This window comes from Chamaea fasciata, unplaced genomic scaffold, assembly GCF_029207755.1.
Source record: "Chamaea fasciata isolate MVZ Bird 193981 ecotype frontalis unplaced genomic scaffold, bChaFas1.0.hap1 SCAF_6, whole genome shotgun sequence".
Lineage (NCBI taxonomy): Eukaryota > Metazoa > Chordata > Aves > Passeriformes > Sylviidae > Chamaea > Chamaea fasciata.
In genome coordinates this window covers 36,275,155-36,301,687 of record NW_027094091.1, presented here as the reverse complement: position 1 = coordinate 36,301,687, position 26,533 = coordinate 36,275,155, and the positions used below count along the sequence as shown (strand labels likewise).

General features: G+C 39.5%; 1 protein-coding gene and 1 long non-coding RNA gene across 2 annotated transcripts in view; both read left to right on the top strand.

Annotated features, from left to right (window-relative positions):
• Positions 1 to 9,326, top strand: part of GALNTL6 (polypeptide N-acetylgalactosaminyltransferase like 6) — a 432,734-nt gene extending 423,408 nt beyond the window's left edge. Inside the window, exons 12-13 of the mRNA XM_066185979.1 lie at positions 275 to 424; positions 6,272 to 9,326. Of these exons, the coding sequence (XP_066042076.1) occupies positions 275 to 424; positions 6,272 to 6,439 (318 nt within the window). The 3' untranslated portion in view covers positions 6,440 to 9,326. The remainder of the gene's footprint in view (positions 1 to 274; positions 425 to 6,271) is intronic.
• Positions 9,327 to 16,576: 7,250 nt separating this feature from the next.
• Positions 16,577 to 25,297, top strand: LOC136291182 (uncharacterized). The gene is made up of 4 exons (XR_010721449.1): positions 16,577 to 16,770; positions 17,107 to 17,289; positions 18,035 to 18,163; positions 24,962 to 25,297. It is a non-coding gene; the product is annotated as an uncharacterized lncRNA (long non-coding RNA).
• Positions 25,298 to 26,533: the final 1,236 nt, after the last annotated feature.

The window sequence follows — 26,533 nt, the reverse complement described above, 5'->3', positions numbered from 1 at the left end:
AATACAGCATATCCCCTGTCCTCACTGCAGAACTGTGTCACTAGAGTCTTTTTCCTTCCCTGACATTGGGATTGTGCCTTCCTGGGGTATATTCTACATGGCCACTGATGCACTTTAATTAAGGCAGTTGGCATCGCTGAATCGTACAGAGGCAGGTCCTCCTTCAGCCAGCGTCCAGGGTGTGTGAAAAGGAAATTCTGCATTAAGCTTTGTGTGTTATTTTAAACGTTTTTCACTAATAAAATATCATTGTATTGTCTGATTGTTCTCCCAGCTCTTCACCTTTGGCTGGAGAGAAGACATCCGCCCTGGGGAGCCACTTCACACCAGGAAGTTCTGCTTCGACGCCATCTCGCACAGTAGCCCTGTCACACTGTATGACTGTCACGGGATGAAGGGAAACCAGCACTGGAGCTATAGGAAGGTCAGAGTCACTGTGGGGCATCTCAGAGCTTCAGACCATCTTGAGTCTGTATTCAGTACAGGCTTTTGCTTTTGCATCAAAGAAGTTGTGTTTTAAAATCCGCTGCATCCTATTCCAGTTTAAATTTGTGGAAAATCTCTAGAACATGTTCCTTTTGAGCATTCAGATATTTAGGTCAAATTTAAATGAAAATGGATCTGATCCAGCTCAGAGGCTGGCTGTATTGGATCTGTTCCCTGAAAGGTGTTTTACCATTCTGGTGCTTCAAGATGCTTGTGTCATTCTAACAGAGGCACTGTTGGAAATATTTTCATCCAATGTGACAGCAGCAAGACACGCTGCTCATGAGTTAAATGTACTTTACTATATTTTAAAGATTGTACGTGGCAGAAAAATCTCCCTCGAAAAACCAAAACAAATAAAAAAACAAAAAGAACCAAAACAAAAAAAAAAACCCCACCCAATATTAAAAGCACTGCTGTAAGCCCAAGGAGTTTATAAACTAATGATAAGCAGCTTAGACACTGCTTTGATCTGCTGAATTTCAGCCTGTTTTTATAAATCACTGGAAACAGGAGGTCAGCTAGAAACCATCAGAGCTTCAGTTACGGTAAAAAGTCCTGGTAATGCTACTGATTTGTTATTGTTGTTGTTAGGGTGTTTTAATGGTTTATCAGCAAGTTGCTTTGATTAAAGATTTCACTAATAAGCTCTGTGTTCCATTCAGGATAAGGATTTCTCTGAAGTGCTGAAGATTTCTCTCACACATGCTTCAGTTTTCTTTGACCATTGTGCCTTGCCCTTCAACTTGTTTAAGCTGAGGCCAAAGTACCAGGAATTGGTCTTTGCCAGATAAACCTCGATGCTGTTTTATAGTTTAAAAATATATATAGTAGGAAATTAATCCAGAACCATTAAAAATAGGTTTCTCCTGATGCTTTTTTTCTGAGTGCCTACTTATTAGCCTGTGCCTTTTTACCTTATTTATGTTGCAAATCAAGGTCCACCACAAGATTTTCCAGAAATGTAATCCCTTTGAAGCTCAGGTATTACTTGTAAGTTAGAATGTATGGGGCAGATATTTAGAGGATATAAATTGTGGTGGTTGTATTGCTGCCTATCTGACTTTATAATGCTGTAATAATCCCTTCTTGCTTCAAAACCTTTCCAATTTATCTTTTTGCCTACCCAAGCTGCAAATCAAAAAGCGCTCATACCTTTAGCACTTCATTGTTGCTTAATATAACCGGTTCATCAGACAAAATGCAGGTCTGGAGCTACCCTCTGTAAGACTCATCACCTTTGATGATGACAGAATATAGCAGTTACCTAAAAAAAAAAAAAATTACATTTGGAAAAAATACAAAGTGTAAGTTTTATTGAATTCGCTGCACAGCTTCATTTTTAATTTCCAGAAGGCTGACAGAGCTCGTATAAAAATTCTCAATGCAAGACAGGCATTTTCATCTCAGAAACACCACAAAGTTTTGTTATGATGGAAGTACTGACACATTCTTAACTGTAGTCCCAACCTGACAAGCAAGCTGGTCAATTTGCATAAACCTTCAAGTTAAGAAACTGCATTGGAATAATAGAACTACATATACATGGTTTTAAGTTTAGTTTTAATTTGCTACACAGTTAAGTATTTCTTAATGTTTCCTGTAGTCTGTTTCCTCAGATAAAAAGCAGATTTATATTAGAGATTTCTGGTAGTACAGCTATACTTCCAAAAACCTTATATGTGATACAATCCTTTTCCAGTTTTGAAAGCATCTTGGCTTTAGAACTTTTAATGTTTTCCCCCTTATAAAACAAAAACTGATCTGTACTAGAGCCCTTTACCCAGGGAATGGTATGCTACTGAATTTGCACCCTAAATAAATAAGAATGATAATGTAGTTAAGAAAGAAGTATTTCCTTCGAAAAAACAGAGTGCAAGTCAGCCACTCTCTTCTGTTCTCTGCACCACTTACAGATGCTGTAGCTTCCTAATGGTCATGTATCCATCGTGCCAAAAATTCCTCTCATGCTTTAGCAGAAATGACCTTACTTGTCAATGTCTGATGCCTAATATGAAGCATTTCTTAGCATGCTGTCATATTATGTCTATAAAACTAGAAAATAAGACGTTTTTATTCGTTTAAAGATGAATCTCTTCTCATGATCATTTGTGTCCTTCAGCCACTGATAAAAAGTTACGACTGTGAAGTGATTACAAAGTGCTGCAAATGCAATTTGAAGCCAGGCTCTATTTTCAGATTCCATACTCTTGTATCATAGAAATCCTAACAACCTGGGTTTGGATCCTAGCAAATAAAAACAGCTTAAATATTTTAGTGGCAAGTAGAATACATTAATATTTTACTATGGGTAAGGAGTGCTCTTCTGGAAAAAATGTACAGCCTATCCCCATTACCTGTGCTTTGCTTCTCCTTGCAGTCCAGTCTCAGAGCGTGCAAACCACGTTCTTTTCAGATAAATGAAGCCAAAACTACCACTAATAAACGTGTCAAAAAACTGTTCTTATTCCCATGCTGCTTAAACTATATCTGGGCAGCTATTTCAAAGTCTCGTAAGTCTGCAATATTAAGTAATCAATTTTCTTAGGACCAATCTGAAATCCTGGTCTACAGCCAAGTATACCTTTGAGAAAACCCTGTAAGAAGCAATGGAGCGGAATAAATCCAAGCAGTACTGCAAACATTGCTCTGGGTTGTAAATAGAAGAATGTGAGTAATGCCAGGACAAAAAACATTGGCACAATATTGGAGCAATGTAAGATATTAGACAGATAAATGTAAATAACCTGTAATTATTAGATATTTGGGAGGATAGCTTTAGCTTTCCAAGCTAAAGCCATTTTGTTGACTCTGAATTTCCTAAGCATACCAAAGCCAATGATGAGAAAGTGCCTACATATTTCTGTTCCTCATAGTGAAGGAATACACCTCTGGTTTTCAATGTAGCATCATTCTGCGCTGACAGGTAGTGCACTGATTCTGATAAAGTAGGATTCAATTTATGTTCCACAGGCCCACTACTGCTATTTGTAGAGTACAAGTATCCAAGAGAAGGCTGATTTAGTAGGTCTCTAAAAAAGAAACAATTGTGCAAAATCAATTTCATTATATGGTAATTTTACCCTGAGCCTAGTGATTATGATAGGTGCTAGACTGACAGCATGAAAAGCTGTGCCCAGAAGATGAGGGTTTCCTCACAGTCTCCTGACAGCTGCAGGGACAAACTGTAAGAGTCCGTTCACTTGTCACACGGGAGGTGCCTAGAGTATTCCCTCAGACAGACAAAGACATGTCAATAGTCATAGTGGCTTTTATCATATGGACATCAGTCCTGCTGAAACTGCACTAGAGCTACCAAATAATTTCAGATAAACTGCCACAGCTGATAATGACTTCCAGTTGCTCTTGACATTGGCCATAGTTACAGCAGTGACCTATAAGAAATGAAAGGCTCTGTGTGTCATTACCAACCACCCTGGACTGTCGAGACCAATTATTGTACGGAGGTGTTTCTCCTTCTGCAAATAATCTTCAGGCTTGCCTTCATGCTGGAGGAAAAAAAAAATTCTGCTGTTTTCAGATGAATTGTCTCCACAAGAGCATTTGTGGTTTCTCAATATCAGTGTAGAGAGGAATTTATGTATTTCTCTTGTAAAGCTCTTCTCTGGAATGCACACAACTGTTACCCCTTGAAGTCCTGAGCCTGTTTCCACTGAAATGCAGTGGAAGGTAAGACCACCAGGCTTAAATTAAATCAGCATAATTTGAGATGATAAATGAATAGGCCTTTATAGCTAAATCAGCCAGAAGTTTTTCCAGAGTGGTAACTCTGTCCCTATTGTTAAGAGACACTCTTCTTTCCTAATAACCAGACTCTCTAAATAAAAGCACCAATAATGCTTCACTCAAAAGTTTCCTGCCTGTGATATTTCTATAAGAAAGACTGCCAGATTTGTGGAAAGGCTGGAGTGTTTTTCACAGCAAGCTTTTTATGCTGAAGCTGTTTCTTTTCTTCTTGTACCAGCGATCTTATTAAAGCTTCTAGTATTCCAACTTTGGCTTCCTAATAGCTTGGCTGGCCCTCATGCCCAGCTATACTGCAAGGAGAACTATATGCCTTCTTCCTTCAAAGTCTTACATCAGGCAAGGTGGCCATAGCACAGTCACCGTGTCCTGATTTTGGGCAGTGCCACTGTATCAAGCTCTTACTAGCAGGAGAGGCTAGCAAGGTGCAGATGGGTGCCTGCACCACCCCATAGGGTGCCTGGCAGTTCTTGCAGGCCCACCTCATCCTAGCAGGGACACAGTAGCCCTTTGTACACAGTACAGTTACCCCCTTCTTGCAAGCTGAAGTATCCTGCCTGCTCTCCTTGTAGAACACGAGAGAAAGGTCTCTACTTTTTTTGGTTTGTGCCTGTCCGTTTTGATGGCATCCCTCTGAATTCCAGTCTGGTGGGGGGGTGTGTTCTTCATCCGCTGGTTTTGGGGAAAGGCCAGTGCTGAAGGTAAAACAGTATGAAAGGCAGATGTAACACCATCCCCCTCAGCCAGAGCACAGGTTACTTTTGACTTGGTTCTTCGTTGCATATATTAATTTTAAAAAGAGGCATTGTACTTTACCATTGCTTCACAAACCACAAATCAATGAATTTAATCTTTCCTAAATTAAGAAAAAAAAAAAAACAACTTAATTTTTTGAAATGGTTTTAAATAGCTGCTGTTTCTGTATGTTTCTCTTTGAATGTGGGGTATTTTTAAAGAGAAGGTTTTATGATTGTTGCTCTGCACCCAGAGTACTTGCACGAGTTTTTAATCAATTGCAATTTGACAAGTAGGTTTTTGTTCCCCTCTCACAAACTGGGCAAACAGGCACATCCTGGATTAGTATTAAAATACCGTCAGGGCATCATCGGCATGGAGGGGAAAGCCTGAATGTGGTTTACCTAGAGTAATCTCAAATTTATTTCAACAGATGCAGTATAGTCCCTGGAAACTTTCAAACCATCTAATGACACTCACATCTGTCTTTCTCAAAACATTTACCTACGTGAACTAAGTATATTGAAACTACCCAACTCACCACCTGCTCAACTGAGTAGTTTCTGCTTTCACAAAGATTCACATCAGGTTACTTAATATTCACTCCAGTTTTGTAAAGTCAAATGAATAAAACTAGTCATCGCTTTTTAAAGAAACTTAATCCATGCTTACCCTCCCAAAATCTCCATATGGAGCTAAATCAGCGTTAGGATTTCCATCTTATTAGGAGAGAGAGTGTATTTCAGTGGCTGGTCTTAGCAAGGCCACAGGCATTGAATGGGATGAGAACGTCAATCCTGTGTCCATCTGTCCCCCACTTCAGTTAATAATTCATTTCTAATATCTTCACCAAGTTGAAGATTTTACAGCTCCCCCTGCCAAGAAACACGACATTGTCAAGAGCAAGACTTCTCTGAAAAAAAACCCAAACAAAGCTTTTTCTGGTTCAGACATTTAAATGGGCTCCAAGCAAATACATGGTATGCAAGGATATTAAAAGACATTATATTTTTTTCATTATATTATGCAGTTGTTAGTCAAGGGACAAATGATGTCTCCCTCTTTCTTGAATCCCCACTTTCATAAAGGATAATAGCCCAAGGGAAGAAAATACGCCATTCTCTACATCTTTCTAATAATAGCTGTTGTTATTACACAGGGTTAGTGCACAGAGACCACAAAATCATTTCAAACAGGGCTGTTCTAATCTATGTTCTGTAAAATTAGAAGACTTCCAATGATCTAGCATTTGCTACTTAATTCTATTTTTTTTTCATTCCTGTAGGACAAAACTTTGTTCCATCCGGTAAGCAGCAGCTGCATAGATTGCAACCCAGCTGAGAAGAAGATTTTCATGAACAGATGTGATCCTTTATCTGAAACTCAACAGTGGATTTTTGAACATATTAACATGACTGTTTTAGAAAAATTTAACAGCAAGGCCAGTTCCTAGAAGGGAAAAAAAAAGAGAAAAAATGAACACACCTATTTACGTACAGACTGCAGACTACAATTTTGCCAGCATCTGGGTCAAAGGAGTCAGGAATTAAATTTCCTAGATCCAGGAAATCTGTTCTGAGGATTAAGAAAATGCCACAGCAAGAGCCAGCAGGCTGTCCTTGTGGATATACAGTATCTGGGGAACTTGGCCCAGAGCCTCACCGGATGCTGCTGAGAACTTCAGGCTGAAAATTCCCTTGCTGGTCAAGGGAAAAACTTTGTTTAAAAACTGTTTAAAAGTACTCCAAGTTAATAAAATAAAACAAAACTCTAGAGTTTCTCAGGTCAAATCCTGCTGTATTGAGTAGCTCAGAACAGACACTATGATTTGGGATGGGTTTATGGTGTGCATGACGCCTACAGGAACCTGAAGAAATCCCAGGTTTTAGAATTAAACATGCTGGTAGAAGAATAATGATGTCCCAGCACTCCCTATACAAGATATATGTTCTGTTGACATTCTTTTAATAAAAAGTTGGGTTAAGCAGGTTTAACCCTCAGAACTGCTGCAATTAATTTTAAATACCTCCCTTTTACATTCCATTCATTACCAAAATAGGAATGGTAGAAATCTTAGAGTCTAGAATTACACTGTAGTGAAGCATGAAATAAACTGTATGGTTTTGCCCTCACATTTTCCCCCTTCAGGAAAAATAAAGCAAAGCAATCAAATTTCTATATATGATATATTTAGCAATTGTGATTCAAATCCCATTGTCACACAAGGTGAGATTTTTTTTTTAGTGACAAATATAACAGCAGCAGCTGCAGCATAATGAAAGGCTTGTGGACTATCTGTCCTTTTTAAAGGTAGAATCTTTACTAACATATAAATTAAATTGAAAATAGGCTGGGGAAAAAAATCAGGAGGAGAGTGGGAAATAATTGCATACTGCATGCTAAACTAGGTTAGTCAAATTAATACTGGTGTGCTGCTATCACCTAAAAGCACGTCGAGTCCCTGCAGTGCAGCTTAAAAGATCTTGCAGTGCTCCTGATGCAGAGGAGTGGAGAGGAAAATTGACAGGAAATCAGTTGAGCGGTTTCAGAGTTTTTGAAATCTGTGATGGAAATCATGTGAACTTTCTAAAGTGGGCAAGTGAATGGTATTGTAGATGTCATGAGGGAGGAAAGAAGAAGTGCAAGCAAGTCACACATTATATTATTTTGGTACTTTAGGCACAGCCACCATTCAGGGTAACACAGACTTCCATCACACTGATGATCATGATGGGTCCCTCACACCTATTAAGGTGTTGGAGAGAGAGGCCTCTAAAACATTTTAGGAAGGGTGTCTATGGTTCTTCTTAGTTCTTACAGATGTGTGGAACGTGACTGATAACTTTGAGATTGTTCAAGGTAAGAGTGAGTATTAATTTATATCAAGTAAATATGTGGCTTTTGCTTGAAAGATGAATTTACAGATGAAAGCACCATAAATGCAGATAGATCACATCCTCTGTGCTGCGTCTCCTTTCAGGTTCCAAAAATAACATTTGTAATTAAGTTGCTTATTTTGATTGCTGGTGAGGTGGCTGACTAACCAAAATAGTGATGTGCAATCTACCCTGTTTTAAGGGAGTGGAGTGACTGTGTTTTGTTTATTTCTCCTTAAGCTGTGTTTATGCACAAAGAGCATTGATTGCATCCAGAGGATGGTTCTCATGCCAGTGTGCTATTTTATGGCAGCATCTTGTAGTTGCAGGTCATATGAAAGTTTAGGAGGGGAGTGAGGTCCTGTAGTATTCAGGATGGATGCACTTGGGAAATTGTGTAATTTCCAATATATTGAGCAATTTCTGCAAGTTATTGAAGAGATCTTTCAAATAATTTAAAGGGATGTGTCCACAGAGTTGTCATTTTATGATTTTCAAATAAGTGAGCTTGTTTAGGTATTGTTTAAATTTAATTTGAAGGTACAGTGTGCTCAGGAACAGAAGAAGTAAGGTTCCAGTATGAGGCTACTTCAGGTTTGTTTAGCCGTCAGTACACAGAACCAGCCAAGCCTCTGCAAACTGCCAGCTTTCCCAGATGGGGTGCTCACAGCATCACTTATTTGCAGCCTGATCATGAGCAAAGAGGGTTTGGGAAAAGAAGAAAATGGCTGCCTCAAATATAAATGCAGCCCTCAAGCTGCTGATTGTAACTGGCCCCAAACTGTCAGTCCTGGAAGCAACACTGTGTGCTCAAAATAGAGTGGCAAAAGGAGAATTGCTAAACTAGAACAGATTGGTAGGGTTATATCATTCAGTGTCTGACTGCATCTCAGTGGTCTGATCTTGAGATGTCTGATGAGAACTAGGCTGCTCTTAGGGCAGAGAAATTCTATGCCTTTCACAGCTCTTGTTGAGTCATATTGCACAGCACCTTACACTGCCAAAGGAAGCCTTGCACTCTACTTGTAACAAATTGTAAACTCTAGCAGTCCTTGTCAGAAAGCAATCCATAGGACTACTAGTCAGATGTTGTGATGAAAGAGAACAGTCCTTGCACAGGACTCCTTTAACGAAAGTTTTATTAGTAATAAATGATGATCACTATTTTTCAGTTCAAAGCTGTCTTGGGTGTTCTCCAAAGGTTTCTGCTGATAAGAGTATTTCATTACCAATTTACCATCCAGAATTTCTTTAATTCTTCCTGAAACCATATTTTTTCCAGCCAATAAACTTCTGAACAATTTGATAGGTTAGAGAGATGTATCTTCCTCTCATATTTCTCCCAGAGCATTTAACTCAAACACGTTCCTTCAAAAGACTATGAATTTTCTTCACAGAAATCTTTTTCAATACCAGGTAATATGAATATATTTTAAATGTAGTTCATAGGTGGAATTAACTAACGCGGGCTCACCATTTCAGTGGAGCTATGCTGATTTCCCCAACTAATGACTTGCTTCAGTTTTTTTTTTTTTTCAATTGATTCTTTTATGGCTTTAATCAAGATGTCTGAAAAGAAGATATTTGTATCTTTAAGAGTTCATCAGCATTTACCCTAAATATTTTCCATTTAAGTTTAACTGACCCTTTTTATTTTTTTCCCCTGTGGCCAGCAAACTACTACAACTGGAGAGAGCAACTGGAAAACCTGAAATAAATTGCAAGTGCAACTAAAACTCTAAAATAGCCTAACTTTCCCTGCATGTATTCCAGAATCTAAACTAAACAGAGGCCTAGCAGGACAGGGCTCAAAGGAGAGAGGAGGAGCTGGGAAACAAAGCCTTTCATGTGTGGGAGAGCAGCCTTGTTGCAGAGACATGACAAGACTTCACTTTTCATTGGCCACAGTCTTATTTCAGAAAAATGAGATTGCTTTAGAACAAATGTTTCTGCAACAGTATGGATATTTTAATGGTACAATGCATTATTCCTGAGTATGATCCGTTTATGCATAAATGGTCTCTAGCTGCTGAACTAAGTCTGCCTTATGATAAAGATAGACTAAGCTTAAAAGGAAGCTGACAAGCCCTTAGCAACCTTTGATTACTGGCAATTTACCAGGCATCAATGTCTCCAGTGACCTTAGTGAAATCTTATGCTACATAGAAACGTGTATAAATAGCTTGACCAAATTGATTAGATACATGGTGCTTCTGAAGGAGTGGATATTACCTTTGTTAAAAAAAAAAAATTCATAATCACAATTCATTTCCATTTTTACTGATAACTTCTGCAGGGGACTGAGTGAGGGGGACCCTTTTAACCTACCTAGATGGATTGGAGATGGAGCATTTTAGAAAGGCAGTACTGGCAAGCTTTCAGTGTGGCTGACACTAGGAGTGCATCCATTTGCTATTTAAAGAGCATCTGTAATGCTGATAATCCAGTGCATTTCAAGAGAACACAGCACATATGTTTAAAAAAAGGAATATGATAATGATTTTATTTCTCTTTTCTAATCCATCAGGGTTGTTGGGGAAATAATTTCAAAACCCTTGAAAAAAACACAAGCTGATCAGAAGTAATGTTTTTATAGCTGGTACTAGTATTATAATGTTCATTTATTCATTTGTTTAGCCCCCTCCCAAATATGTTCCATATTCTCTTAAAGAGTACAAGGGTCCAAGAGTGCTTTTACATAACATTTTCAGGATCTCTCCCTGTCTGAAAGTTTTGAAAAGTCTTTAAAAATTAGGAAATGTAAACCAAAAGATAATGTAAAAACCCAATAAAAATACCTATTATGTCTAGTGTACCAAGAGACTTTGCTAAATGTTTTCTAAGATAGTATCTTCTAACTGGAAAATTTTAGATGAATAAGTAATAGAGTTATTAAATCTTTAGTGTATAGTGCTTTCTACTTAAGATTTTTAATTTCTAAAAAAATGTAGTGAATTTGTGTGGCTAATTGCTGACAGGTTTGGGGTTTTTTTAACTACATAGAATACATAAATCTGTTCTTAGATCTCCTGAAATATTTCTCTCCTCGTATTTCCTTGTTATAATTCTGAATGCAGTGGATTTAAGAAAATCCAAACAGTGTCTGAAAAAGTGTCTGAGAGGTAAGAAGTATATGTACAAACAAGTAATGAGAAAGTTTAGCTAGAGAAATTCAGAGATATGCCTCACATTTCCAAAGCTTGAGCAGCATTCAGAAAATACATTTGCTGTGTGCAGTGGTTTTATGTTCTTTCATTGTATCACTAATATCAGTGGTACTCCTCCTGGGGCAGGACTTCTGAAACCAGTGTTACTAGCATTTGGACAGCATGGCGCCAGAGGGGAAAAAATCTAGGAAGAGCTTCTGAAAAAATTGCATTCAAATGTTTCCAGTCTTGTATGCCTTAAGATTTTCCTTGTTTCAAAGGTTTCTGTTATCTTAGTATTTTTTTCTTTTTCACAGGATCTGGCAGTGCAGTAGGTACTTCAGTGGGCCTTATGAAAACAATGCAGACAACAGAGGAAGAAAGAGGATGTGGGTTAAAACAGTAATAATTTGTGGTTACCTAAAGGTGTGTTTACCACAGCACTGTCCAGTAGGTTAAATATACACAAAGAGAAGTTTATGTGTTTTGTGCAGTCAGTTTGGTAGGTGCTTCAGAGAATAGATGAATGAGAAGCAGCCTTGTAAAGTGGGCCAGCATAAAAGCTTGTACTCCGTAAAAGACGTAGAAAAACTCTGAATGATTTATTTTAGAGAAGCGGATGAATAAGACATTTTGATAAATATCATGGACAGTGTACAGAATGTGAGGGGAGCTGCAGTGAGGCAAGTCTGGTGAGTGGTACTGTCTTAAAGATATTGAGACATAGGAAAGGAAAACTCAGTCTTCATTCACCTTAGTCTTCATTAATCTTAGCAGGATCCCTAACACTGTCAAAGTATTAGTTGATTTAATTAAGTTAATCCTTGGTTTCATCACTAAATGACTTAACCTGGAAGGAAGCACAGTCCAAGCAAACTTCTGCTGATCACTCTGGAGCATCTAATCGGCAAAAGATACCACTAGGCACAGTTTAGTTCAAAACCCCAGCTGGCACCAGAACTGAAGTGATATTATCAGCCCAAAAGATCTGTAGGCCTCTGGCATCCCTCTGTGAAAAAACAATTTCACTTGCCTAGAGGAGTGATTGATAGCAATGATCCTAGATTAAGAAGATCAAGAATTGTGAGCTTTCAAGGAGGTGAAAGGCCAAATGGTGAGATTAGGAGTTGGCAGTTTAATTGAGAGAGAAAGGGGAAAATAGGTGGTAAAAAGGAAAAAGTAGGAATCAGGTTTAATTCCATATAAGAAGGAAGCATAACCTACAAGGGTCAGCCACTGATAATTTTGGATACCTCTTCATAGCAAGGCTTGCATGTTTATTTCCGTCACAAATATTCAAGAACTGAGAAGCAATCAAGCTCTTTTGCAAGGACTTAAATTTAGAAGGTGTTCCTGCTGTTGCAGATCCCTTCCTCAAGATAAGAGTGACTAAAGCTGCTTTGATCTTGACTTGGCAGAGCCTCAAGCCCTTCTGCCTCGGGGTACCTGGCTTGTTCTAGCAGAGGGATGGAGAGGAGAAAGGCACCTGAAGAGAAGGGAGAAGTTCTGTTGTTATGGGCCAGTTTCACTACAGATTCTGTCTGTGGAAGAGTTATAGCTCATAGCACAGACAAACATCTTTGAGGGAAAAAAAAAATGCATTGGTGATCTACTTTCTCATGCATTTTCAAAATTCAGTGCTGCCTAGGGCGGGGAGTATGTAAGAACAGGAAGCATCTTTTTCAGTGGATATACTTTGTACAAATATTTAGAAGCAGATGAACTTCTTGACTTCAAGTTTTTAAGTTTTGATTATCCCTATTGAGCTAATATCAGTACAAGAAACTGAGTAGAATTATTTTTAAAAGTGTTTTTTTTTATAAGTCACCAAGGGGTTATAATGACTTCAACTGAAGGCATTATTCCAAATCTGAAGTGGATGTGTATTCCAAGATGAGTGCATGATACAGGTTAACCTCTAGTCAAGCTGCAGAGTCAGAGAGGCTTTATTTACAAAAAGAGACACATTGTCCAATGTGCACCAGCCTTTTGTTTACAGATGTACAGGGCTCTGTACATCTGTAATTTATTCCCCAGCATGTCAGCAAAATCAATATCTATAATGATTCCCATTATCAAAGCAACAATTGCAGAGATGGCAGTAAAACATCATGTTTTACTACCTACTAGAAGAGAATCCTTTCACTGGTTTCCTGTATGTCTTTATGCACCTCCAGGGTTTATTTGTAACCAGAACATATGGAAAAAAGTTATACCCTGTCCTTTCACTAAACAAGTTTCTAGGAAATCACAGTACCAGTATAGAAGCTGTACAAATGCACTGTCCAAAGGATCGTCAGCCAAGGAATGGGGATTTCATACAAAAGAAGAACCAGAAGCCTCCCCAAATGGACATGACCTGGTCATGTGCACTCAGAGCCCAGAAAGCAAACATGACTTGGGCTGCACCAAAAGCAGCATGGGCAGCCAGGGAGGGGATTCTGCCCCTCTGCTCTGCTCTGGTGGGACCCCACCTGCAGTGCTGCATCCAGCTCTGGGGTCCCAGCACAGGAAGGACATCAACCTGTTGGAGTGAGTGCAGAGCAGGGTCACCAAGTTAATTAGAGGAATGGAACACCTCTCCTGTGAGGAAAGGCTGAGGGAATTGGGATTGTCCAGCCTGGAAAAGAGAAGGCTAAATTCTTAACTGTGAGGATGGTGAGGTACTGGAATTGATTGTCCAGAAAAGCTGTGGATTCCCCATCCCTGGAAGTGTTGAAGGCCACATTAAATGGGGCTTTGAACAACCTGGTCTAAGGGAAGGTGTCCCTGCCCACAGCAGGGGAGTTAGAATGAGATGATCTTTGAGATCCCTTCCAACCCAAATCATTCTATGATTCTAAAGTTTGTTTTCCTTTATTACTGTCATATCAGCCTCCAAATTGCAGCTGCTGCTCTACATCAAAACATATCATGGTAATCTACACCTGGAAGCATGGTGATGCATCAGGCCTCTGCTGCCAGTTTTTCATACAAATCTGCAGCATGGCTATATAAACCTTTTCTTTGGGGCTGGAGATTGTTCTGCACAGTCGTTATCCTGGCAAGGGGTACATTCCTTCCAACTTTGGCCTGACCTGCAGTTTTCCACCTCAAACTCTGTTGGTTGAAGTAGCTTGATATTGCCCAGCTCTCCAGGTGATGCAGTTCATTGCACATCTCTCAACACCTCACAGCAGTCCAGTCCACATAGACACACATATGATTAACAAGTGCTAGGTGGCAAAATAGAAATATGTGGTCCCTTCTGAGCCTCTGAGGTGCTTCTACTTATCAACTGGTCTTTCTGATGGTCAGAGTGTTTCCCAGGCATCTCTGTGAATAAACACACTTTCCTGCAGGTATCCTGCAAAATATCTTTTTCTCTCACTTTTCTGAGAGTCTGGAATTACAGCCTTCACTTGCTGTTAAACAACATTCAGGACAAAACATTTCCTGGCAATTCAATTATTATAAACTATATATAAGGGCCAAGAAGAACTGGAAACAGCTCAGTGTCCAATCTCCCAGTAGGCAAGACAGCCAGTAATTAGCTGGGCTGATGGGCAGCTAGTAGAGATCGATCAACAAGTAAGATGGAGTTGTCTAATTTTCTGTGAAACAAGGTCAAAATATTTGGTTATTGTGATTTAAGAAATATATCTCTCTTAAAAAATGGGGAAAATACTTTCAGGTGTGTGCATTTGAAGTATTATACAGTAGACTGCAATTAGTAATATATACATTATAATAAGTAAAATGAAAACCTACACTTCTGTGCTGACTAGTCGGAGATAGTTGGCTTAGATGTTATTAAACGATAGCTGTAGAAACTGACCAACTTAATGATGCATTAAAATAATGTTTTCAGGACATGCTTAAAGGATTTACAGAGAGCACATGCCTGTAAATTTCTGGAGTATTAAGAAGCTGAACTATGGAATAAAAATTGTACACCTGTCCTATTTTATATTTGGATGTATTACATTACAGGAGACAAAGTAAAAGATTGCTAAACAGCAGTTTCAAAAATATTTCCATGATCTGGATGAATAAATACGTCTCAGAAGCTACAGCATAAATTTTTCAGTTTGTTGTACATCTCCTGCTGCTAAAATAACCTGCTGTGTTGGGTGGGTGAAGAACCAGACAAGCCCAAGCAGCTGCAGGGCTGCCCAGAGCCATATTGCTGCTCCCATTCCCACAGCTCTGGCCATGCCAACTGTGTAATATCAACAGAAGGAGAAAACAAAGTCCTCTCCTTTAACAACGAGCACCGTAAGCTCTGGCACTACTGTAAATCCCATCTTCAATGGCCACCTAAATAAGAGAAATAAAGAAGTGATGACAAAACAGTTGTGTACACATAACAGTCCTCAAGTGACAAGTAAGGAAGCATTGAAAAAGTTTGTGAGGACTTGATTCTGGTAAAAATTCATGTATGTCAAGATTTATTTTTCTCACTTCCACACCAAAAGAAAACCACCTACAAAGCAACAAAAAAATCCCTAGAAATTCCCAGCACCATTAGTCCTTCTTCTACCTACAACTGATAAGGCATAAAATACATCATCTTCATAAAGAGGGTTAACTGTAAAAGTTTAGGAGTCACATAGAAGAACACTATTAGTCAATCATCTTCAAAGACTAAGGAAGAAAGAGTTGATTATTACATATTTTTTATCTTTAAAGGAATTCTTTTTCTTTTTTAAAATTTGTTTCTATAAGTCCTATAACTTAATTTTATGCACATCCAAATACTTCAGTTCTTCAATGCTGTACATCTATCCTAAAACCTTGTAATCTAATATTGTTGATTAAATCCATCCCGAGACCTACTGCATATGGCAGAGTTGTGGTAGGATTTAAATGGACACAATGTATTTTTTATTAGTTTCTGAGGGAGCAGTTAAAGTGAACATTGCTTCCAAAGACCCTGAACATCAAATCTGGCAAAACTAAGAGAACTATAAGCATGTATTGAAAATGTGACTCCTCCTTGTCTAGAGAGCTTAAAGGATACTGTAGTCAAATGCAAACTGAAAACAGCCCAATCAGGGAAAGAAATTTTGATTTTCTACCTAATCATTCCACCTAAACTGTTTGGGACTAACTTCTTACAGACACTTCTATTGAACAAGCCTTGGTAACTATCTTCCCATGAACCGATGATTATAACAAAACAAATTGTAAGTCAGGGGGTTTTGATGAATAATATAAACTTCAATCAAGTCCCTAAAGAGACTGGAGTCATTAACATTACAGGCACGACCCTTGGCAAGAGAACAACTAGAAACAAAGAAGAATTATTACTCAAGGAACAATAAAGTGGTTTAGATACATCAAGATAAATTAGGCATTAGTTTTAATATAGCCTAAAGTTAAAAGCTGTAAAACAACAGAGAATTTTCCCATTTGCATCATTTAAAGTTCACAGCCCAAGGAAAATACCATGTGTAAAGAAACCAGAGAGCCTTCTGTGAATTGTGTGTCAATTATCTAATTACCTTTGATAACATCAGGTGCAAACCTTCAAGAAAAAGCTTTCAAGAGCTCTTGCAGGTATAGGTGTATTAGGAGAGTAATAAGACTTGTTGCAGAGAGAGGAGAAGGAACTGCATCTTGCATTGAAATGAATGTTCTGTCCCTGGTTGCAAGAATGTGAGAAACAAGAGTTACACAATGGTTACTGGAGCATGGTTATCAACTCCAAATGCAGCTTCTCAGCCTGGAAAGAGGGACAGGGAGACTGGGCAAGTTTCTACTTTGACTCTTACTTCCAGGTGAGAGATGCTGCTGTATTCCTGATGCTGATGTATTCCTGCTAGTCAAGGACAGAATCCAAGCCTGGTTCCTCCCTCCTTCCTCTGCAATGTATGTGGATGGGGAAGGGTGAGAGCACTTTGTGATCCTGCTGCCTGGGCAGCTCCTTGCAGAGGTAGCAGAGCTCTCTGACGGGACAAGATTTCAGCCTACAGACACAACTCCACCTTACGGCTTGCATAGGGCAGCTGTCCTTCAACTCCCATCATGAAAGGCCTGTGCACCACCAGCTTGGGCAATTGCTCTGAACAATAGCTGCTCAGTGGTGATGCTTACATCCCTGCTTCTCTGACTAGTAATCCCTCGCACCAGTTGGAGGAGTGTTGCCTGTCTGCACAATGGGAATTGCTTTGAGGTCTGGACAACACGCTGCCCCAACCAGTTGGGAAGGAGATGTGTCTGCACTCTTGGTCAGCACCAGTATCTGCCCTCTGACTTTTGAAGGGAAATTCTAGTAACTTCTTCAGATGGAAGCCTTGGTGAGTAGATGCAGAAGAGGGTGTCTGGTGGCATGTTTGTATTTGGATGATTGCTCAAATTAGATCTCTTTTTTTGCTTTTCAGATAAGGGGAAAAAACACAGGGGTTTTTAATAGTGTTTTTTTCTTCTGCCTAAGTGATTCTCAAGTGACATTCACCACAATTTTAATTAAACATGCCTCCTGATTTAGAATTAATAAGCTTCTACTTCAAGGAAATGCCTGGGTAAACTTATTTTGGCAGGGGGAAACAAACTGGTAAGTAGAAGGATAGTGTCTCCTAACAGACAGAGAAGTGGGAAGACTTCAGAAAGTGCAGCTGCGGGGACTAACCCCTGTAGCAGCACCTGCAGACTGATCCCTCACAACCCTTTGCCACAGCGGTTGGCTCTGTAGCTACTGCCTGAACTAGAGGAGATGTGCACTTTGTCTGGATTACTTGGTTATTGTCATCTCCTCAGTGCTTCCCAGAACTCTAGTGGAGAGCAGGAAACCTGTCATCATTGGGCATCCCCCTGAAGTGTTTTATTAGGCCACCCCACAAGCTTCAGGTGACCCAGGAGGGTCCATGCTGGAACCACCAGCACAGGAGACTGCAATCAGGGGCAGGAACAGCCAGCTCCTCATCAATCCCACATAGCAACAGACCATGTCAAAGATTTATATAAAGCCTTTACAAGTATATGCTCAGGGTTGAGGTATTTTCATCTGTTTCACTTGGGGTCTTGTTTTTATCTCCTCCTTAGTGATCAGCTGAGCCGTCTCCATTTTCATGAGAAGAAATCTGAATTTGCAGCTCTTTAAGAAGGTATGACCCTGACTCTTCAAGGACTGGGACACACAACTGACATGAGACCACGCCAACCAAAAATCAGGTCAGTGATTAAACTTCTTGATGTTAGCAAGTCAGGTATCAGTACCAGAAGGAAGCTCAGGAAGTCATTTGGGGTTGTAGACCTGAGAACAAGAACTGTCTGTTTAATTCTTTCTGAGATTGCAGCTTGTGGGAGGGGAAGGTGGGGAGACACAGCTTTTCTGTTAAGAAATGCATATGTTGGTTTAGGAACTGCCACATGCTAATTTCCAGTAAATGAAAAGCGACAACAATAAATGTCATGTCATGTGTGCTAGCTATTTTTGGTATAGGGAATATTGCTGAACTTCTGTTTCATGGGAAAAACCTTTCTCTTGCGTTGATATTACCTGACCCGTTAATGAGATATTACACCTTACACCTAAAGGCTGGAGCTGTGGTGATTCTCAGACCAGTCTTGTCAATGCATATGTGATGAAATTAAGGGAAGTCTAGTAATGAAAAAGGTCTGTGTTTCCAGTTCCCCTGAGATATTCCAGCAAACAAAACTATTTCCCTTCCAAAGCACATGTTTGAAGAAGGGGAACTAAATATTTTTCTATTATTTGCCTGCTGGAATATTCTTTACTTGGTGTCTGAGCACAGTGGTGACATATATAAATATTGCAACTCATCTTTTTAAAAAGTATCATTATATCAGTAATAAAGAAAACAGTTTGCATTTCAGATGAAGAGACAACAGTATATCACAAGATATTTACTCTGCCCAGAAGAGCACCAATTTACAGACTATTTAACAGCACTTTGTGTATGCATTTAAAGATTACATCTTTTTCTAACTAAGGTTTTTATTTGTGTGCTAAGTAGTTTTCTGCAAGTAAAAAGATTAGACCGTGTCTGGCATATTTGAATTTATATTCTGTGAAAAGCAGTAGTGATTTAGATCTGAGTTTTTATAGCATGTGGCATGTAAGGTGTGTTTAGCTCCTTGTGGAAGTTATTTAGATTTTTTTTATTATATCATGGTCTTTATTTGCTTTTCTGGAAAGAACCAACATAAGCTCATAAGTGTTCTACTTTAAAGCAACATACAAAACCTAACTTCTTTGTTATTTTAGTGGTCTTACATCATTTGCTAACATTCACCAGAGAAGAACATTTTCACTGAGAATGGATCTTGGTCCCTCTCTTTTCTCTGGTTTTCTTGAAAAAACCCTAAACAACAACACCAAAAAACCCAAACACATGATCTCATCAGTTGACTGGAGGGGAAAAAAAGAATCAAAAAATACCTCCACAGAGCACCTATTTTTTCAAAGATCATGGAGAAGTGAGGGGAGATATAGCAGGGAGCAAAGAAGGGCTAGGAAGAGCCCAGTCAGTGCAGAGCCCTGGGGCAGACTCCTGGTCCTCCTGTGTCCTGAGAGCTGAGTGAACTGGCACAAGGGAATTTTGTACTGCTGTCATTAGGGTGCATCTGGTCACAAAACTGGATTGCAGGCCTCTCTCTAAGTTTATTGATGATAATGGTGACAGCTGTGTGCAAGGGTCAAATATGAGCTTCCTTGCACGGAGATGTTCCCATCTGCAAAGCCAAACCCCAGTGAAAGTTCCATGGCTCTGCAGTGCTGGATGGTTTGTGACTGACTGTGAACAGCAGCTGCTCTTGTTGGGGGGGCAAGACGTCTGCTAGTTCTTAATGAAATACAGTTTATGAGGAGAATGCCTATTGGCACTTGGCTTCTCCCCTAAAAGATGGAGCTGCTGTAACTCCCCTTACAAAGTACACCACCACTCACTGTTTTGAAGCACATGATCTCAGGCTACAGTATAATTAAGAATGGAAGAGGTCCCAAAGTGGACCTTTTGCATGACAAAATTCACAAAGTAATGTGCTCCATAAATGCCATATCTACCTATCCATGGCAAAATATGCCATGTCAGATAACCTAGGCAGCATCTATAAATCCTCACCTAATTGCTCTATTACTTTTGGCAATGATGCCTCAGAAGAAATCCCCCAACCCTTTTGACAAGAGCTGGGGCCCTGGCTCCCACTGCCATGGCAACAGAAGTGCTGCCTGCTGGAAAAGCCAGCTGAGTCCAGAAAAGGTCAACGGAGTCCCTTAGAAACCCTGGGAAACCAACCCTTTCTCCTCAAAGAAAGAGAAAGAGGCACAAGTCTGAAGCTGAAGAGACAAAATAATTTGGCAATGATGAGCATAGAAAATTTCAGTTTATCTCATAAAACATATTTTTATGTGTTTTTATTGCCTTTAGGGCTATTTAAGCACTCTGCATGGTTTTAGGGGGAATTGGAGGGTGACAGGGCTTGGGGAGCAAGGATAGGAAGATTGTGGTTTTCTTCAGTTGTCACAGCTAGAATTTATTTACAGGGCTGTAAGGACTGAGGCCTTATGGAAAAAGCCCCAGAGCTGCAAGAGCTGGCACAAAAAGGAGAAAATATCTTGCCTTTGGCTTCTTTCCTGCACTGTCCCAGGACAGCACTTGGCAGACCACATATAAAACACAGCATGCTGCTTTGCGGAATGCTTGTTGCAGTACCAGATCTGGGATTCTTAGACACAGCTTGGTCCTACCCCTTGTGACATCCTGGAGTTGTAGGAACCATTGGATCAATTTACCACATCTAGGCAGGATTACCTTCTGAGTGGAAAGCTTTTTAAAGAGTTACAATTCATGAAGCACCCTTTCGTGCTTTAGGCTGTATATGATTGCAGGAGTTCACTCTTGCATGCTTAAAGCATTTGTGTAATGCTTCCTTAAAACTGTAAAAACTGTATCTGACAACAACAGCATTGGGAAGAAAAGCATTTTTTCCCCCCCACGAAAAGGCGTATTAAAGCTGCTGGGGTTAATACAGGGTAGAAGGCGAATGCACAGCAGCAAAGGGAGCCTGGCTCACTGACCTGAAACATTGTGCTGGCCAAGGAGCAAAAGCCTGACTCCAGTCACCTTTATTTTTCCTCCCCTAAAGCAGCCATGCCAAGTCACATCACTGGGGAGCAAAATGAAGTGAAAAAGAAGATGCCAGCACTACACCCCTCCCCAAGCCCTCTGTATTTAAAGGGGATAAGCTAAAAGGTGCTGGATGGGAATATGTATTGAGGATTCAGACACACCCTCGATACTGCAACCTTCTCTACTCGCAGTGCATGCTAAGCAAGGAGGTGATTCTGAATGCGGGAGACTTTTTTCTATCGAAATGAAAACACTTTTAAGATACCTACAAATGCTTGGTGTCACAGTTGTATTACTAAGATGTAAAGGGTTTAAAAATAAGTATGAAAGTATAGTTGGTACAAGGAATAGATAAAAATGAAGCTTTCTAAACACTTTAATGTGTGGAAATACGCAACGGCTCTTAACTTTTTTTAAATTCTTTACTTTTCTACTTGTCTTTCAGCTTTTCATGTCTATGCATGTTATTTTTGTAACCTTAACATTTTCCAGGGTCTGTAAAAGTCTGCAGCTAACAGTTCTGGTTATGTTTTTCTTCAGCAAACAGTTAATTCCAATGAATGGGTATTGCCATTTTAATTATGGAAAAGTCAATATACTTCTGCAGCTTTGGGCAGCATGACAGACACAGCACAAGCCTTAGTACCTTGGTTATCAAATTACTTAGGTATATGTATAACTATGATAACAGGGTCATTGTAAAATGACTATCACATAATTCCTGAGGAGAGTGGAAGGCAAATGAGGCCATGTGTGAAAATCTATATGTGTACTAGATAGAGGGGGTTTTTTTTGTTCTCCTTCCCTTCCTTCCAGGAGACTTGTATAGCATTCTTATTCTCCAGTTCTTTGTAATTATGTTTCCCACAGCTCATGATTAATGGCATCAGCTAACCAAAAAGCTGCTGATGGGGCAAAACCATGGCACTCAAAATCTGGTGATACCTTGAGGAAGCAGACGCACAATATGCATTTTTGGTATGCAAGGGGCTTCAACACATACTTTGACTAGCTCGGAAGAAAAGAGCAGGATGTAGTTTCATTGTGCCAGGGGAGGTGAAGGAAGAAAAAAAAAAGCAGTAATACATGTCTGCATCCTGGATTGCATCAGGAAGTTGGATTTCAGGTTGACAAATGTCTCCCAGCACCCAGGGTGAGCACACACAGCAGCAGGTGTGGTGGAGGAGTGCCGGGCTGGCCTCAGGCAATGCAAATACTCGAGCACCAGCCGGTGCAATCAGTGAAGCCACCTCACCCTGTTTGGCATGCTGATATACCTGTGCTACAGCATCACTGCGAAGGCAAACAAAGGTATCTGAGGTTAGACCCAGCAAATCCGGCCCAAAGCACCAGGTCAGGCATGCTGCAGGCAATAGTTACAAGTGAGGTAGGCTTACTTGTCATGCAACTTGATGGAAAATAGTAATAGAAAGTATAATGGACTATGAAATGTCAGGAACAATTGTCTACAAAACCCAGGCATTTTAGATTAACATTTTTGAGCATTGCTATCTTGAGAAGTGTGGCCCATGAATCCACCATTTTTGATTGGACTGAGACTTTCCATAAGGTATCTAGAAGTTGCTGCCACTTATCAGTGGAAATGCAATCAGGCAAAGAAAGAGAATGAGTTGCCTGTTAAAGAAATGAGTAGTGCAAATATTTTGTTCACACAAGTGCTAAGTGCAGAGTGGAGGCAAATTGGACAAAAACTGCAGCATGTATCAGCTGCTGCTAAGGATGACACTCTCAGGTTGTAAAGTTAAGGGTAGATGTTCACAAGCTCCTCAAGCTCAAAAAGTAACTTGAAAGAGAAAAGGCTAACTCTGCTGTAAAGGATCCATGCTCCAAGCACAGTGTTTACAAGCCAGCAGCACAAAGAAACTGATTTTTTTGAAAATCTTTTAACTCTAAAGAGTAAATCTTTATAGCAGTGCAAGGGAGTCATGCCCACAAATCTCATTATTCTGAAAGCTGCTTAGAAACTTTAGCCCTTAGAGTCAACATACCACAATGCATTCAGAAGTGCAGTTTCAAAGAGTGACAAATGCTTCTAACAATTAGCTAATTAAAAAAAAAAAAAAAGGGAGTAGAAAAATTAGGATTTAAAAGATTTACAAGGAAATAATTGGGGGAGGGGGTGTTATAAGTAAAGAAGGAGGTAATTGAAATTGATTGAGGGAGTACAATAGGAAGTGGATGTGGTTAAGGCATTCACAAGATTAGTTAAAGGAAAGCCTGGTAAAACTGGAAGTAAGAAGCCAAATCCTGGGACAGATGAATATAGTTTCTTTGATGTATTTCAAGCTACATGATTTATACATACTCAGCATCTAGCCAGTGGACCTTGGCAATGATTGGGCAAAAATAGTGATAAAAGCTGATTAAAATACTACCCAAAAAAGCAGTATGCAGAATTTGATGCACAAAAGGTTCTTATACTCTCAGAGATTAAATACCTAGTCAATGATCCTGAACAGCTGCAGGTATTTCAGCCTCAGGAGTCTTACAGAATTAAGAAACTTAACAGTAATAAAAGCTGTGACTTGCTAAGCAAGCTGGTTTATTGAAAACAAAAATTGTCACAGGACTCATTACTGCTTTAGAGATGGATTGTGAGCTTGAAACTCATTTTCAAATGTCTTCACAACAAAGCAGGATGATATGAATGCTAAAATTGAGGTGGATGAGGGCAATTTGAGGTGATGAGTAAAGCTCTGGAATGCAAATGACAAGGAATTCTAATTAGTGCAGATACACCTTTTGAAATTCCTGCAGGGTTTTTGTATCTATAGAAAACATATTGAAGTCCTGGATAAGTAGGTTGTGTGTGCATATGTGTGCCTGCCTGAGGTCTCAACTTCTTCCAGGATTAAGAGACTGCAAATACATACCCCATCCTGTAGGTGCTCTAATAACAGCCTGGACTGGCCTCTGCTAGGCGATTGAGCAAACACAGGACAAGGATCCACAATAGACAGCGTACCAAGCAAAAAGACAACAAAGAAAGATAAAGTTGAACCAGGTCAACATAACAGTACCCAAACTTTGTACTCTTTGCTAAGCCTGCAGAGCTTCTAGGATCTTTTTGCATTTTGCACACTGAAATTTCAAAACCAGAAGGCAAGGTCATCTCTGTTCTGATGTTAAGCAGAACCATTTCTAAGATGACTCCTATTTCATTTCCCTTGCTTCAGAGAACCAGTGCCATGTTCAGAGCACTGTCAGCATTCAGGAAGAATAGATGAGCACTGAGAGCTTCATGCTCTTAAAAATAAACATTGTCAGCAGGATATATAAAATAATGTATTGAATTTGAAACACAACATCACAGGAGAATGAAGAAAACCAGATGTATCTGCTAAGGATTTCTGAACAGATGGATTTACATAGTGATGTTCTTCAACTTTCTAGTAGAAGTTGGACAGGACAGTGCTTCAGATCTGAGGTAACCAAAAATGGACACCAGCACCAGGCCTTTATTATGTCAAAGGAAAGAGAAACTCTATCTTTTTTTTTTTTCTTTTTTTTTTTCTTTTTTTTTTTTTTTCTTTTTTTTAGCTTAGTTCAAAGCTCATCAGGATGCTCATCCCCAGAACCCCTGAGCTTAGACTTGGTGGAAAGTTGGGTGTGTTCAGACAACTATGTGAAGATTTGTTAGGTTGATTTCTTCCACTTCTTTAGAACTCAGGTTTTGGTGCACAAGACGAGGATTGTTGTCATGAAGGCATATGCTATTATGCAGAGCTGAGGAACATCAAAGTCATAAATTTAAGCAGGGTGCAGGTATTTGTTGAGGACTTTGACTGTCAGAAGCTCTTGAACCATGACATCCATTTGCTGAGTGATTCTGCCTGTTGTTTGCATTTTATACTAGGTCTCAGGTTTCATCAGCAACAGACTGGTATCACCCAAAGTGCTGGAGACTTGTTTGGTCACTGTGAGAAGCTCCTCCTACACCAGCAAGTAGCAGGAGAAGACTGTGACACCAGGTTTAGAAAGGTCTGCTTTATCTCAGTCTGTGTAACAAGTGTAAATGCTGATGCTATTGCTGGTCCTTTCCATGCACCATGGTGCAGGGTGAAACACTTGTCTTCCTTCTGGTAATGGTTGTGGATAATTGAATGGAGAGAATCATTTAACTGTACCCAGATAAATGACCAGGAAACTGGAAAACTGGAATCCTGGTATCAGGAGCCTAATGGGGAACTCATGATACATAAAACAATCTTTCCTTCTCTCTCTCTCTCTCTCTTTTTTCTTTTCTTTTTTTTTTTTGGGGGGGGGAGGGGTGCGGTGTTTTTTGGGGGGAGAGGAAAGAATGACAGACTAGCAAAAGGGCAGCAAAAGGAAAGGAAGAATTAGGTGAAAGCTTTGAATGGTCAGAGAGGACACTATTATGATGTGAAGCAATTTCTAGCATTCAAAGCATACAATGAACTGTTTTAATTTTTCAACAACAATGCAAGTTATGGAGGCACTCAAAAACTTAAAAGCTCTTTTTGAAATAATAGCATGCATTTTGCATGTACTATATCTACTTACTCTCTCAGAGTGCAAGTTATTTATCATTCTTGTCTAAGCTAATAGTGCATCTCTGTCTGGATTGTGAAGTCTAATTAACTTCTGTAGGTGTTACAGGGAAAATTATGCCTAGCTGAGTCTAAAATCCACATTCTTGAATGTAGGACATTTTTAAATGAACGTGACTGATACACTTTTTGAATAACAACTTCATGTTTTTCTGCTTCATACAGGGCAATAGCATTCCAAGTTTAGACCCTGTAGAATCCACACAAACAGCACACCTCTCTCTCTCATCAAGATGCTATCATGAAGACTATAGATAACTCTAACAACTGTAACTTTTGCTCTGCTACTTAAGGCTGATGAGTTTGAGAAGATGGTCACAAAAAGATGGTGAAAATTTAGTAGCCTAGTGGGCATTGTACATGATGGGGAATTACAAGATTAGAGAGGATTTGGGGGTCTTCATCTTGCTACCACCACTAAAACACAGTTTGTACAGAGTTTGAACTGAGTGATGATGCACAAGAAGGGATAAATCTCCAAAGCAAAAGGACAAAGATGCTATAATCTCTCAATAATGGTACTGTCCCACACCATCAAGCTTATTTTGGCATCTTACTTAATGCATAGCATCAGGAAGTTTACCACAGTTAAAAACACCAGTAGAAATCTAGTTCATCCTTCTGCTCTGAATTGAGCTGCATGACCAAAATTCAGGCAGAGCCACATATGTTTAAAGGACTCTTAGATACAGCCAGAAATTTGGGCCATGACAAAAAAGATGAGTGTCCCTCTCCTCTGGTGGAGTCCAGTATCATACTAGGGGACCTTGGTGGAAGAGAAATATGAATTGTGAGGACTTACACTAAGCTGGAGTGTTTTTAGTATCATATCACCAGCCAGTGTGCATTTTTCACCT